This window comes from Coregonus clupeaformis, unplaced genomic scaffold, assembly GCF_020615455.1.
Source record: "Coregonus clupeaformis isolate EN_2021a unplaced genomic scaffold, ASM2061545v1 scaf1083, whole genome shotgun sequence".
Classification (NCBI taxonomy): domain Eukaryota; kingdom Metazoa; phylum Chordata; class Actinopteri; order Salmoniformes; family Salmonidae; genus Coregonus; species Coregonus clupeaformis.
Window position 1 is genome coordinate 55,768 of NW_025534537.1, and position 16,607 is coordinate 72,374.

At 43.4% G+C, this 16,607-nt stretch overlaps 1 protein-coding gene across 1 annotated transcript in view; it reads left to right on the forward strand.

The window, feature by feature from the left end:
- Nucleotides 1-11,840: 11,840 nt before the first annotated feature.
- The window catches only part of LOC121535944 (trifunctional purine biosynthetic protein adenosine-3), a 36,538-nt gene continuing 31,771 nt past the window's right edge, over nt 11,841-16,607 (forward strand). The window contains 5 exon segments of the mRNA XM_041843162.2: nt 11,841-12,048; nt 14,548-14,697; nt 14,830-14,925; nt 15,207-15,381; nt 15,642-15,753. Of these exon segments, the coding sequence (XP_041699096.2) occupies nt 14,553-14,697; nt 14,830-14,925; nt 15,207-15,381; nt 15,642-15,753 (528 nt within the window). The 5' untranslated portion in view covers nt 11,841-12,048; nt 14,548-14,552.

Here is a 16,607-nt window from a genome sequence, read left to right on the forward strand (position 1 = left end):
TTCAACTTCCCTTCATTTTTTTGTTGTCTGCCATCTTCCGCTTCCGTTCCACTTGCCCCCTTTTGACTGCCGTATCTCTGGCCTATTTCAGATAATGCATGTCATAACAAGATGCCCAGCGCTTCAAGCCAAACCTTCTCCTCCACCCTTTCTCGCTCTCTCCCCACCCGCAAAATTTCAGTCACATTTCGCGCCCTACACTTGTCTGTCCAATGCATGTAAACAACTATAGCTGGAACGGTCCATAGCAAGCTGCTTTATCCACACTGATTGGTGAAGTCATTTAATGTGGTGTTAAATGTATATAAAAAAATATATTGATTTCAGAAGTTTAAAATGTAACAGAAAGGAACGATATAAACCGTTACTTTTTTGGGTTCGAACCGGTTCTGAACTTTATTTTGCTGTTTGGATTGCACCTGTGTTGTCACTGAAAAATACTGTCGGCTGCAACTGTATTAAAAACGGTTAAAACAGTGTAAGTGTATATTTTGCATTTGTGAAATTATTTTGATGTGATACGAAAGTAAAGGACGTAAACAGAACATGTACTGTAAGGTCCTTGGACTATAAGGAGGAATGTGAGGCTTCTTTAGTCTATTATTGGGATACTTCAGTATTCCCCAAATGTAGATTCGTATCAAAAGGCTCCATGTGCGATTCTCACAGACCTAGCATAACTACACAACTCATAACAGTGATTCTGATAAGTCTATATTGGTCAAGCATATCAATATGCAATGCAGTCTAAAAAATAAATATGATCATCATACATGTCGTTTTTCAGCAGGTGTGGCTTGTAAAGATGGAGGGAGTGCATCCTCGTGAGGAGAAGCAGACTGAAACTGCTTGCTGTGCATCCCAATGTCCCAAAGATGAAGAGGAGAGGCAGGCACAAGGGGCTATGTTATGGTCTATCCAGGAGGCAGTGGAGAGGCAGACCATGCAGATAGGAGCGTCCGCCTGTGGGGCAACGGCCGTAGTGGACGTCCTACAGGCCCTCGGCATCGTCGTGGCACCCGAGAAGGCTGACCGGTGTGTGGACGCGCCTGAGGAGGAACGAGGCGCCGCTGCCCGACTACCTGTTCTCCCGGAGCGAGGCCGGTACTGACCGTTGACCACTTACTGCACATTCTATTTAGCTAACAACCGTGCACTGTTTTCACAATAATCACCTGACCACATCCGCAAACTCTAACCTAATAACCACAATTTATGACAAGAATCCTTGGCTCCAACCCTAATTTGACTTAACACAACAGCCAACCACAACACTCACCCAGCAGTCTACTCTGACCACAACCGACCACCCTTAGAACTTCCTCACTATACCACCATTTCTCTGACTGGACCACAAGCCCTCAACCATAACCACCAAATGCTCTGTCAACTGTGTTTGTGTGTATGTGTGCATGCTTGTGTGTTTCTGTATTTATTTTTCACTGTTGTATATCTGTGATACACCCTCCTTTCTGTCTCTTCCCCTCTCCCAGGCGCCACACACTCACAGCTGATAGCTGGGGCGGAGCAGGCCAGTGGTGGGCGCGTGCTGGGTTGCCACTTCCCCCTCCACCCTCGCCGGCGGGTGAGGCTGGTACCCTGGCTGGCACGGTGGATCCAGAGAGGGGCAGTGCCCGTGGCCACCATGAACATGCAACTGGCAGTGCCCGAGGGAGAGGAGGTTCCCGACGCATGGCACCACCAACTCATCTTTGGGGTCGGACCCAACACTGTCTATATGACCAACCCCCTGGATGTGGGTAGGTTGTGTGTGTGTGAGTGAGAGAGTATAGTCTGTGTGTGACTTCATGCATTCTATGTCCCAGTGAGTGAGCAGGAGGTGCATCAGCGACTCTGCAGTGAATCTGTGTTGCTGATACGTCGAGAGGATGTGCTGCTGAGATTGACAGCTGACGCCCCTCTGTCTAGCCTATCAGACGACCAGTCTGACCCACGCTGGAAAGCCCTGGATGTGGAGGGTGAGAGAGAGATTTCACCACTCTTTGTTACTCTGGTCATGTTCCCCTGTTCAGATGTTGCATGCATCAACCAATGGTTGTGTGCCACGTCATCGACTGTGTCATCAACTGACAGATTGCTATAACATATGATGTGGTTTGCTGATACGTAAAATAGCTATCCAGGCTTTTTAAGATCTGGCATGCATCAGTAATGCCTCGGCAGAGGAAGGCGCCCTCTGTCTGTCTGTCTGTCTCTCTCTCTCTGTCTCTCTCTCTCACTGTCTCACTCTCTCTCTCACTCTTTGTCTCAGAAGAACACATACAAACAATTTATTTCTGCCAAAGCAGGATGTCAATGACGAGTGTGTGTGTGTGCGTGCGTGCGTATGTGCGCACACCTGTTTGTTTGTGTGGGTGTGGTCCTTTACTCCCTTAGGTCAAGTGAGGCAGATGATTCGTGAGGAAGACCATGATGATGAAGATCAGTTTAGGATGAGCCACGTCGTGATCCCCGCAGCGTACAGTTCAGGTGTGACGTTCTTCGCCCTCAGAGACTCAGACCTAGGGCAGGAGCTTCTCCACACCCCTGAACTCCCTTTGCTTTGATATGGCTGGACAGTGGACACATCATTATCAAAAATCTTGCTGTGATTGGACAATACATCTTTGACCTTCCCACTTTTGTTGCATGTATTCGGTGAGGGGAAACATTCAGAACATGGTGATAGAAATTTCATTAATAGGGCTGACATGGTTCCTTATTCTACAGGTAAGAGATGCTTGTCTGTTCTACATAATATATTTCTATCAGAACATCCCACAGCATTGTACCCTGCTGAACTTGTCCCAGGTGTATTCAGTGAGGTGAAACGCTGAAAAACAGCTAGAAATGATAGAATTGATAAAGCTGACTCAATTCCCTATTCAGACACAACTCATAACAGTGATACAGATCGAGTTGAAGTCGGAAGTTTACATACACCTTAGCCAAATACATTTAAACTCAGTTTTTCACAATTCCTGATATTTAATCCTAGTAAAAATTCCCTGTCTTAGGTCAGTTAGGATCACCACTTTATTTTAAGAATGTGAAATGTCAGAATAATAGTAGAGAGAATGATTTATTTCAGCTTTTATTTATTTCATCACATTCCCAGTGGGTCAGAAGTTTACATACACTCAATTAGTATTTGGTAGCATTGCCTTTAAATTGTTTAACTTCGGTCAAACGTTTCAGGTAGTCTTCCACAAGCTTCCCACAATAAGTTGGGTGAATTTTGGCCCATTCCTCCTGACAGAGCTGGTGTAACCGAGTCAGGTTTGTAGGCCTCCTTGCTCGCACACGCTTTTTCAGTTCTGCCCACACATTTTCTATAGGATTGAGGTCAGGGCTTTGTGATGACCACTCCAATACCTTGACTTTGTTGTCCATAAGCCATTTTGCCACAACTATGGAAGAATGCTTGGGGTCATTGTCCATTTGGAAGACCCATTTGCGACCAAGCTTTAACTTCCTGACTGATGTCTTGAGATATTGCTTCAAAATATCCACATAATTTTCCTTCCTCATGATGCCATCTTTTTTGTGAAGTGCACCAGTCCCTCCTGCAGCAAAGCACCCCCACAGCATGATGCTGCTACCCCCGTGCTTCACGGTTGGGATGGTGTTCTTCGGCTTGCAAGGCCCCCCTTTTTCCTCCAAAAATAACGATGGTCATTATGGCCAAACAGTTCTATTTTTGTTTCAGCAGACTAGAGGACATTTCTCCAAAAAGTACGATCTTTGTCCCCATGTGCAGTTGCAAACCGTAGTCTGGCTTTTTTATGGCAGTTTTGGAGCAGTGGCTTCTTCCTCGCTGAGCAGCCTTTCAGGTTATGTCGATATAGGACTCGTTTACTGTGGATATAGATACTTTTGTACCTGTTTCCTCCAGCATCTTCTCAAGGTCCTTTGCTGTTGTTCTGTGATTGATTTGCACTTTTCGCACCAAGGTACGTTCATCTCAGAATGCGACAGAATGCGTTTGAAGGTAGGCCTAGAAATACATCCACAGGTACACCTCCAATTTTGTGGAGGTCTACAATTTTTTTTCTGAGGTCTTGGCTGATTTCTTTTGATTTTCCCATGATGTCAAGCAAAGAGGCACTGAGTTTGAAGGTAGGCCTTGAAATACATCCACAGGTACACCTCCAATTGACTCAAATGATGTCAATTAGCCTATCAGAAGCTTCTAAAGCCATGAGATCATTTTCTGGAACTTTCCAAGCTGTTTAAAGGCACAGTCAACTTAGTGCATGTAAACTTCTGACCCACTGGAATTGTGATACAGTGAATTATAAGTGAAATAATCTGTTTGTAAACAATTGTTGGAAAAATTACTTGTGTCATGCACAAAGTAGATGTCCTAACCGACTTGCCAAAACTATAGTTTGTTAACAAGAAATTTGTGGAGTGGTTGAAAAACAAGTTTTAATGACTCCAACCTAAGTGTATGTAAACTTCCGACTTCAACTGTATGTCTATCTATAATATTGGACAGTCATATCTGTTGTACACAATACATTTTTATCTGAACGTTCAGTAACGTTACTCCCACCTGAACGAGTCCCTGTTGCTGCACAGGTAGGATATCCGTTCCTGACAGTAATACCTTGTTTGAACATTTTATGTGTCGTATTCACTGACATCAAACGGAAGAAAATGAACCGAAACAGGGAATGGCTCCCTGAACTTACCCAATAAGAAACACTCATTTTCCTTTTCCATTGCATATCGTTTTGCTACAGTTTTGCACTAATGAATACGACCGTGGTCTTATGTGTGTGACGTTAAGAGTAGCCTACTTGATGTATGCCCCTGCACCAGTGGAGGCTACTGAGGGAAGAACGGCTCATGATAATGGCTGGAACGGCGCGAATGGAATAACATCAAACACATGGAAACCATGTCTTTGATGTATTTGATAGCATTCCGCTCCAGCCATTACCATGAGCCCGTTCTCCCCAATTAAGGTGCCACCAACCTCCTGTGCCCTGCACATTGAAATGGTGCACGGTTTGAAACCCTGTCCCCTAATGCGCCGCTCTGGCCTGTCTGTGCAATACCAGATGAGCTAAATCATGTGGCACTGGAATGTAAATGTGATTTTGTGCTCATCTACTCAGATACAGATTAGGAATATGTCTGAGTGTGCTCAAGATTTTTGGCTACCACTTATTTGGCCGGATTCCCAGACACAGATTAAGCCTGGTCCTCGACTAAGAATGATGTTCTATGGATATTCTCCATTGACAGTACCAGTTGAGTCCAGGACTAGGCTTGATCGGTGTCCAGGAAACCAACCAAATATGAAACAATGTTCAAATCAATCAACGTGTATCTGTTGTCGTTCCAGGTTGTGATGTTTGTCATGTTAACTCCCTTTTATTTGTAAGCTATAAAAATAAATAAAGAGAGTCGCACACTCTATATATATAAACTCTCAGTAATTTCTTGGGTACACCAACATTTTGGCATCATTGTGCTTTCCTCAGGGTAATGTCATGAATGCTTGAACCAGGTTATGTAGACAAACAGTGCAATTAGTGTAACCAATGACAATAGTGAGGGGTGTGTCATAATTATTAGGTTGATTAGAATGAATTGAGTGAAACTTAAATATAGTGCATTCGGAAAGTATTCAGACCCCTTCCCTGTTACAGCCTTATTCTAAAATGTATTAAATATTTTTTTTCCCTCATCAAGCAACACACAATACCCCATCATGACAAAACGAAAACAGGTTTTTATACATTTTTGCAAATTAATATAAAATATATATATATATATATCTCCTTATTTACATAAGTATTCAAACCCTTTGCTATGAGACTCGAAATTGAGCTCAGGTGCATCCTGTTTCCATTGATCATCCTTGAGCTGTTTCTACAACTGGATTGGATTCCACCTGTAGTAAATTCAATCGGACATGATTTGGAAAGGCACACATCTGTCTATATAAGGTCTCACAGTTGACAGTGGATGTTGGAGCAAAAACCAAACCATGAGGTCGAAGGAATTGTCCGTAGAGCTCCAAGACATGATTGTATCGAGTCAGATCTGGGGAAGGGTAGCAAAAAATGTCTGCAGCATTGAAGGTCCCCAAGAACACAGTGGCCTCCATCATTCTTAAATGGAAGAAGTTTGGAACCACCAAGACTCTTCCTAGAGCTGGCAGCCCGGCCAAACTGAGCAATCGGGGGAGAAGGGCCTTGGTCAGGAAGGTGACCAAGAACCCAATGGTCACTGACAGAGCTCCAGAGTTCCTCTGTGGAGATGGGAGAACCTTCCAGAAGGACAACCATCTCTGCAGCACTCTACCAATCAGGCCTTTATGGTAGAGTGGCCAGACGGAAGCCACTCCTCAGTAAAAGGCACATGACAGCCTGCTTGGAGTTTGCCACAAGGCACCTAAAGGACTCTCAGACCATGAGAAACAAGATTCTCTGGTCTGATGAAACCAAGATTGAACTCTTTGGCCTGAATGCCAAGCGTCATGTCTGGAGGAAACCAGATACCATCCCTACGGTTGTGGCAGCATCATGCTGTGAGGATGTTTTTCAGCGACAGGGACTGGGAGACTAGTCAGGATCGAGGGGAAGATGAACGGAAACAAAGTACAGAGAGATCCTTGATGAAAACCTGCTCCAGAGCGCTCAGGACCTCAGACTGGGGTGAAGGTTCACCTTCAAACAGGATAACAACCCTAAGCACACAACCAAGACAACGCAGGAGTGGCTTCGGGACAAGTCCTTGAGTGGCCCAGCCAGAGCCCGGACCGATCAAACCTGAAAATAGCTGTGCAGCGATGCTCCCCATCCATCCTGACAGCGCTTCAGAGGATCTGCAGAGAAGAATGGGAGAAACACCCCAAATACAGGTGTGCCAAGCTTGTAGCGTCATACCCAAGAAGATTCGAGGCTGTAAGGGTCTGAATACTTATGTAAGTTAGATATTTCCGTATTTCTAAAAACCTGTTTTTGCTTTATCATTATGGGGTAATGTGTGTAGATTGATAAGGGAAAAAAACAATTTAATCCATTTTAGAATGAGGCTGTAACGTAACAAAATGTGGAAAAAGTCAAGCGGTCTGAATACTTTCTGAATGCACTGTATATATTTAATTGTTTCCAATTTCATTTATTTTTAGTTACATGTAATCTTTTGGTTCAACCATAATGCATAATAAGCATCAACAGGCGGAACATATTGGGTGTACGCTGATTAGCTGTAGAAATAATAAATTCATTTATAAGACAAAATGTATATAACAAATTATAATTCATAAAGGCCTGAGATCAAAGTCAATATTCAGACCACTAGGGGTCAATGTTTTTAGATGATATCCAGTAGGCCTCCCTCTGTAGTAGTAGGATCTCGATGTTACCTCCTCTCCTTGGTAGAGGAACATGCTCAATGCCTGTGTATTTGATGGAAGAGATAGGATGGTTAGCTTCAACAAAGTGAGCTGCTACTGGATAGTCAGTGTTCTTACACCTGATTGAGCTGCGGTGTTCAGCTATGCGTTGTTTTACGTGTCTTTTTGTTTGTCCTACGTAGGCTTTCTCACATGAACAGGTGAGATAGATTACTCCCTTAATTTTTTCAGATGAAGCATAAATTGGCTTTTACAATGCTGTGGGCTCCATATAGCGCTGCATTGGCATGATTGGTTGACAGTAGGTGAGGGCCAGAGGTCCTGTATAAACACACATTCACTTCCTTGACAACTTCCTTCATAACAGGTCTTGTGCTGCTTGTTAACATATAGACTAATATGCTATAAATTGTGTTCTTACACTGGTACAGTTATGCCCTATGAGAGATGTACAACTGCGCATGTGCGAAAATAAAGAAAGGGCATTTTCCCGCGTTCTGGTTGAAACACCAACGATGAACATGTGTGTTTATTCCTCCGTTAAGTAAGCCGGTATTCCTGTCCTGAAGATGACCGCACCAACAGGTTATGGGCCCAGGAGGGAACATGGAAGCCGATGGAATAGATTATGTTTCGACGGAGATGAAAAAAACTACGAGTTATGGGAGACGAAGTTTTTGGGACACTTGCGTTTGCTAGGGCTAAAGGCCACCATATTGAGTGTGGATGAAGATGAAGAAGACGGAGAGAAAAATGAAGAAGCCTACGCCGAATTGATACAGGTTTTGGATGATAAAAGTCTTTCCCTGATAATGAGAGAAGCAGCAGATGATGGGAGAAAAGCGTTGAAGATATTGAGGGAACATTATGCAGGTAAAGGGAAGCCACGTGTGATTAGCCTCTACACTGAGCTAACTTCTCTTCAGAAAGCCAGTGACGAAAGTGTTACGGATTATATCATTCGTGCTGAGACGGCTATTACAGCACTGAGGAATGCTGAAGAGACTTTAAGTGACGGGCTGTTGATTGCAATGATTCTGAAAGGTTTGCCCGAATCATTTAAGCCGTTTACCATCCACATAACGCAGAGTGACGAGCCGACAAGTTATGGCAAGTTCAAAACCAAGTTGAGGAGCTATGAAAGCACCGAGAAGTTTAGCGCCATTTCCACTGACGACAACGTGATGAAGGCAAGTAACATTAAAGTTAGCTGGCCAAGAGGAAGAGATAAAGGGACCGAGATAACCTGCTTCAACTGTGGCCAGAAAGGGCACAAGGCCCGGGAATGTACCGTTACTGGAGAGCACAGAGAACGGAGACAGTGGTGTAGTTTTTGCAAGCGCTCCACTCATACTGACGCAAATTGCAGACGAAAAAGAAGAGACAATGTGAAACAAGCAACAGATGCTGAAGGCCACACATTTGCATTCAAAATAAGTGACTGTCAGGTTCGTGGACTGAAACATAAAGGGCTGATGGTTGATACGGGAGCAACGTCACATATAGTCACGGACATCGGGAAGTTTAAGGAGTTTGACGAGACTTTCAAACCGGAAAAACATTCCGTGGAGCTGGCTGACGGAACAAGAACGAATGGTGTCGCGGAGAGGAGAGGTGCAGCGGAGGTTTACCTGAGAGACAACACGGGTCGTCGGGTGAAAACAACGCTGACGAAGGCGCTGTACGTGCCGTCGTTTCCACAGGACATTTTCTCTGTTAAAGCAGCGACAGCCAACGGAGCTTCAGTCAACTTTCGACAGGGGTGTAACAAGCTCATCCACAAGAATGGTACCACTTTTGACATCGAGGAGTATGATAGACTTTACTATCTTAACACTGTAAGTGATGAAAATGATGATGGATGTCATGGGTGCTATGATATTCACACATGGCACAAAATTCTTGGCCACTGTAATTTTGAGGATGTGTCAAAGTTAGAACATGTGACAGAGGGAATGAAAATCACAGGTAAGATTGACAAATCTACCCTCAACTGTGAAATCTGCACACAGGGAAAATTTGTTCAGAGCAGAAACAGAGAGCCTGATGAAAAGGCAAAAGCAGCTCTTGAGCTTGTGCACACTGATTTGGCTGGTCCTATTGAGCCAGAGGCGAAAGATGGGTTCAGATATACTCTAGCATTTACGGATGATTATTCAGGGGCAGTTTTTGTGTATTTCCTAAAAGCAAAAAGTGATACTGTAAAAGCTACTGAGAAGTTTATTGCTGATGTGGCCCCTTATGGAAAAATAAAGTGTGTCAGGTCAGATAATGGCACAGAGTACACAGCCAAAGAGTTCCAGTCACTGCTCAGTAAGAATGCCATAAGACATGAAACTTCAGCCCCTTACTCACCCCATCAAAATGGGACCGCTGAGAGAAATTGGAGAACACTGTTTGAAATGGCAAGATGCATGCTACTTGAGAGCAACCTACCAAAGAAATTGTGGACATATGCTGTAATGACTGCTGCAGTAATTCGCAATAGGTGTTACAATAAGCGTGTAGGACAGACTCCACACTACATGTTTACTGGGAGAAAGCCTGATCTTTCAAAGATGAAAGAATTTGGATCTGTTTGCTATGCATACAGACAGAACAAGAAAAAGTTGGACTCAAGATGTGAAAAGGGTATTTTTGTCGGGTATGATAAAAATAGTCCAGCATACCTAGTCTACTACCCAGACACTGGAAAAGTTCTTAAAAGAGATTAGTCAAGTTCGTTACAAAAGGTGTAGTCGAACGCCAAACTCAGACAGATTTGGAAATGAGTGATGATCTTCATGGGGGAGAGATTTCAATCCCCCCATGCCAAAAGCCAAGATAGCAGATCAAAATTCCGAAGAGACACAAGATGTGCAAATCGAGACTTCAGATAGTCAGAGTCCACGCTATCCAGACAGAGAGAGGAAGAAGCCACAGTACTTAAAAGACTATGAGTGTAAAGTGAAGTGTGATGACCAGATACCACCTAGTGTTGACTACTGCTACAGAGTAATGTGCAATGCACCACAAACCTTCAAAGAAGCAATGATTTCACCAAAATCAGAGATTTGGGCTACTGCTATGAAGGAGGAGATGGATTCCCTTAGGGAAAATGATACATTCACATTGACCACACTGCCAGAGGGTAAAAATGCAGTGGGGGGCAGGTGGGTCTATGCGGTCAAAAACAATTCAGATGAGACTGAGACATACAAGGCAAGATATGTTGCAAAGGGATATAGTCAAGTGGCAGGAATAGACTATAAGGAGACTTTTTCTCCAACTGCAAATATGACATCAGTACGTTGTTTGATGCAGCTAGCAGCTCAGTATGACTTAGAGTTACATCAGATGGATGTCAAAACAGCATATCTACATGCTCCTATTGACTGTGAAGTGTACATGGAGCAACCAGAGGGTTTTGAAGTCAGGTCAGATACAGGTGAGCAACTAGTCTGCAAACTGAACAAGTCACTGTACGGCCTGAAACAGTCAGGAAGGAACTGGAACAAAATGTTGCATGATCACCTTAGTGAAAATGGTTTTACACAGAACCCAGCTGATCACTGTGTTTACAACAAACAAACTGCAACAGAAAGGATCATTTTGATAATTTGGGTCGATGATCTAATTATCGCTGCTAGTGATAGTGACTCACTCACAAGTGTAAAAGAAATGTTAAGTAACGAAGTTCAAAAATGAAAAATTATTGGGTTATATGTTTGGAATGTAAACTGACATTTGTGAGATGTATAACTGTAAGCTAAATGTGTTGATAGTTAGGTTGAATACGACTTGTACAGTATAAGAGCAAGTGGGGGTGTTAACATATAGACTAATATGCTATAAATTGTGTTCTTACACTGGTACAGTTATGCCCTATGAGAGATGTACAACTGCGCATGTGCGAAAATAAAGAAAGGGCATTTTCCCGCGTTCTGGTTGAAACACCAACGATGAACATGTGTGTTTATTCCTCCGTTAAGTAAGCCGGTATTCCTGTCCTGAAGATGACCGCACCAACACTGCTCCACTAAGAGCAAGACATATGAATGCCCTGACTTCTGCAGAGGCCGTATCATCGAAAATGCTGCACGGCCAATGCAGAAGTCGGATTGACCACACAGCGCCTTTAAGAGTTGAATACCCCTGCTCTTCAGGTTAAAAATATAGAACAAGATTTGGCCTAAAAACTACAACTCCCATGATTCTCTGAATGAAAAAACGACTACAGGCTAAGGAAGTTAACAAATGTTTTACAGAAACAAAACTTGATATGCACATGATAAACTCTATTGTAAGACCTTTTACTAGACACTACCTAAATAAATGCCCTATAGAAGTTACATTTATCCATTATTTGACCCGCGTTTAAAAGCTAAACAAACACGGTTGCGTATCATTTTGTGTCCACGTGGTTTGATAGTTGATATGCTGCATTCAGGTGCTAGTTGGAACAAGGAAAATAGGAAATGTCCGACTTGTTACTGGTTGAACGCGGCACGTGTATAACTACAAGCAGAAGCAGTTCGGAAATTTACGAATTGCTAGTATCGACTAGCACATTAACGCTGAAATACTCCCTGTGCAAATAGGGCAGTCTCCCCGAGCTGTTGGCAAGGAAATTACATCTGGACGTGGGCTCTGTCATCAAAAATACTAACCAGGCACTGCAAAAGATACATGTGAGTTTGGCTTTAATAGACTTCAACTAAGTTGTTTTTATGAGAACTTCCAGTGTTGCACGTGTGGTCACTGAGTCAAAGTTTTACCATCGTGATGCGATGCTAACTACAACTTGGAATCATGGGGAAGTTGGCTACCTAGGTAAAATACAAGAACACGGCTAATTTCGAAAGAGGATGCTTTTTGTTACTATTTTTGCATGTGGCTGCTAATATATAGATACGTCAATGAACTTAATAATAATATGCCATTTAGCAGACGCTTTTATCCAAAGCGACTTACAGTCATGTGTGCATACATTTTTACGTATGGGTGGTCCCGGGGATCGAACCCACTATCTTGGCGTTACAAGCGCCATGCTCTACCAATTGAGCTACAGAGGACCACAACTTGTTAGCAAACGATGACAGTGAGTGTGGCTGAACTCAAAAGCTGTAACTAGTTGGCTACAGTTGTAGCTAGCTAACTATGTAGGTTAACTTTGCTTGTGGAGCCATTTCACCCACATTTGTTACATTGTAACCAGTGGGATCATTATTATTTTTTTGTCTTATCCAGAGCGACTTACACTTAGTGAGTGCATACATTTTTCATACTGCCATCACTGGTCAGCAAACTTAGTAATAAAATTGCTCGTTGCCACCCTGTGTTTTTAGGACTGATTGCATCAATTGTGCTGATAAAAAAGCGATTGCCTGCGGACAAATATTTGAGCAAATTATCTCTTCAAAAGTTCTGTCCTCTGTAAATTAATAGTCCCATTGCCTCGTGAGTCACATGAGCGAGTGATTCCAATCAAAGGGAGCGAGTCGACTAATTGGAAACCACGCGCATCGTGCTACTCACATTATCTATTGCGTTGTATGGAAAATCACATTTGATAGTCTGCTGATGTAACCTAGATACGGTACATACTCCTCAGGAATTGTATCAGTAGGTTTATAGGGCATTCCAGGGGGGTCATGGCTAGAAAGGATCCAGCTTTTGTCAAATTAACGTAAAAATGTGTTTTTAACCAAATTATCCTGACCGGCTACGTTAATTATCCTAGCCTGCTGCTTAAGTTCTCCTAACCTGCCATGAAAAGTAAAATCTGATGTTAATTTGACAACTGATCCCTTCGAACCATGACCATCCAGGGGCGCATTCAACAGGATTGAACATTCAGATAGAAATAGGCGAAGTAGATCAAACATGCCTCTATACATTTACATTTACGTCATTTAGCAGACGCTCTTATCCAGAGCCACTTACAAATTGGATGTAGAATAAGAAATCACATAGGCTCTATTCATGGCATTTCTATCTGCAACGTTCGATAAAGTTTGGCAACTGGGTAAAATGGGAGATAGGACTGGTTTAAACTCTGACCCCTTGGTTTGTTTGTGTTGTGGGGAGTATTGATTGGGGCAAAGGCATACCCATCACTTCTTCAACCCAAATATAAGCCATCTACAACAGTGATAGCGAACTTTGATGCGGGTGGGGGCCACAAAAAATATGAACTCATAATCAGGGGCACAGTTGCTTGAGGGTCTGCATACTTACATCCCTCCTACCCCCCAGCCGTTAATTGGACCATGATAACAAGTTGAGATATGTTAGCGGCCAGCTAATTTAGCAATCCCTAATTGACTATCAGTGATTGATGTTAGAAGAAAAACTGCTGATCCATAACCAAATGTTGAAATTGCACCTTGTGTATTCTACTACTCTAACTCGCAACAGTAAGTTGAGACCCGACATAGTTCCCAATTTTGGAAATTGATCCGAGGCCCTAGGGCTGCCCACTGCCCATCCCTTATGTACAACGTCTTTCTGAGGCAAATTAAACGCATACAGTATTCAAGGGGTTGTACAATTTTAGTCCCCCCAACCTATTTCTACTGTCATTAACACACTGCTACATCATGTGTCGCTTAAAATGTTTTTTACGCAAAGGAAGCATCGTCTTTAATGGGTCCCTACACAGAATGGGCTCTTGGACAATGACAACTAATTGGAGACAGTTTTTAATGGGTGGCAGTGTCCCTACCAATGTGACATATGAATAGGTGATTTAAGTGCTAGGCCCCAGCAAAAGGTCACCAATCTTTCACAGCAGCCTGATGATGAGGCCTTGGGGAAGGTCCTCATTTTCTGACTCCCTGCACCATAGGTCAATTTTCACATGCAATTAAATGGCTTCCTTTATGGATTATAAATTAAAGTAATTTGAGAAACTGTTTTATTTACTGTCGCGGTTAGTGCCCAGAGACTAACCTGGATTGAATTCAGAAGGGTGCAATGTTCTGTTTCTGAAGGTTGCAGATAGAAATGTATTATATTGAGCTGACACGTTTCTTTTATTCTACATGACAGAGAAGTATTTCTGTTCTACAGAATATATTTATATCTGAAAGTTCCATGATGTTGTCTTACTGAGCACCACCCTGGTTCGGTGATTTGATCATTTGTGTATGTTGTGTGATTGGTTCTTCCTTCTACCTGTAATTCAGTTGCCATGGCAGAGCGAGTGCTGGTGATTGGCAGTGGTGGGCGGGAACACACCCTGGCATGGAAGCTGGCACAGTCGCCACACATCCAGCAGGTCCTGGTGGCACCGGGGAACGCTGGCACCACCAACTGTGGAAAGATCTCCAACTCTGGTGAGAAGTTGGAGATCGCATTTCATGATCATACAATTCCTGGTCATGTCAGGTGATCAAAAAAAAAAAACTCTTAGCCACTCCGTTGCATCTGAAATTTGTGTGCGTCTTTCTCCCCCCCCATCTGCACAGAGGTGTCAGTGAGTAACCACTCTATTCTGGCTCAGTTCTGTAAGGAGCATAGCGTGGGGCTGGTGGTGGTAGGGCCTGAGGTGCCTCTGGCAGCAGGTGAGTGGCACACATCCTTATCTTCCCCATTTCATATTCAGCCATCTGAAACAGTACAGGTACAATGGAAATGCCAAGTTGGCCAGGCCGTCATTGTAAATAAGAATTTGTTCTTAATTGACTCACCTGGATAAATAAAGGTGTAAAAAATATATATAATTATCACTGCACTGCAAATATAATGCTTTTCCTTTCCTCCCATTTTTCTCTGGTCCCTCTTTCCCATCCCCATTCATCCGCTCGCTTTCGTTCCCATCTGATCTGCCCCCCCCCCCTCTTAGGCATGGTAGATGACCTGCAAGCGGCGGGGGTCCCGTGTTTCGGCCCCTCAGCGAAGGCTGCCCAGCTGGAGGCCAGTAAGAGTTTCTCCAAGGCCTTTATGGACCGTCACGGCATCCCCACAGCCCGCTGGTGCTCCTTCACCGACCCACAGGAGGCCTGCAGCTACATCCGCACGTCAGTACCGGGGTGGGGGTGTTGGAGAGATATGAGTTCATTAGGGCACACCATAGGAAAATTATTTGCAATTGAAAACAGTGTTTCTTATTGGACAAGTCCAGGTAGTCTGTCCCCAGTTTGAGTCTGCTCGCTGTGTGTCATCTCAACAATGTGTAATTTGTGAGATTAATTTCTACCCATCTCCTGAATTGAAATAGAATTTACCCTGCCTTTGCGGCTCTCTGACCTTTAACCCCTGACCCCTGTGTTGACACCAGGGCCAGTTTTCCTGCTCTGGTGGTGAAGGCCAGTGGCCTGGCTGCAGGGAAGGGTGTCATTGTTGCCAAGGACCAGGAGGAGGCCTGCCAGGCTGTGCTGGACATAATGAAGGTATAGTTTCAAAGTGACCCAAAGTCAGTTTTGCATTTCCCACCCTAATAGTTCATGCTAGGATTCGGAGAGGGTATGCTGTATCTGTTGGCACTCACAGATAGTGGATCAGAAAGGGTTGCATTGGAATAAGCAATATGGCACATATATATCTATAGTCTTTCAAAGGGTACCTAGGGCAGTGGTTCCAAACCTTTTTAAAATTTTGCTCTGCCTGGAGTACCCCCCCGTGGTCATAATTTTTTTGTTGTTGATCCTATTGAACAATGAACAAGCTTTGTCTGTTTAAATTAATGGAGTGGCTGCAGTTAGGGATTTTCTGAAACCCGACTTGCTGTTGTGCAGAAATCTCCGTATTTTTAACATGCGGGATCCACTAGCCTACCTCCTTTCATCTGCTGTTCAGTCACTCTGTGACTCCGCTGCCGCTTGTACACAAAATAGTTTGAATAAACGTAGTTGTCTGTTGTGACAGTAGCCTAGGCTATTGCAAACATAAGCACGACACAAACGTGGGGAGTTACATGCAGCTATTTAGGCAATCTATATGTAGCCTACACAGCATATCAAACAAGCAAGACACAGACAGGCATTCAATAGCGATTTTAATGTTCTTTTTTTCAGCATTGCAAACATTGGCTAAACAGGAGGCAGACTGCTGGCTATATGGTAGCATAACTATAAAGATTACATCACACAACGGTAATTGTTTTTGCTTAATGCAATGTGTGGACTGCATCTTGCTTGTGCTACGGCAATAGGCATTACAACAGACAGAAGGTTGTATCCTTCATACATACAGTATTTTTGGAATGTTCTTTCAAATTGCAGCTGTTCAAAAATGAGGCAGAGAG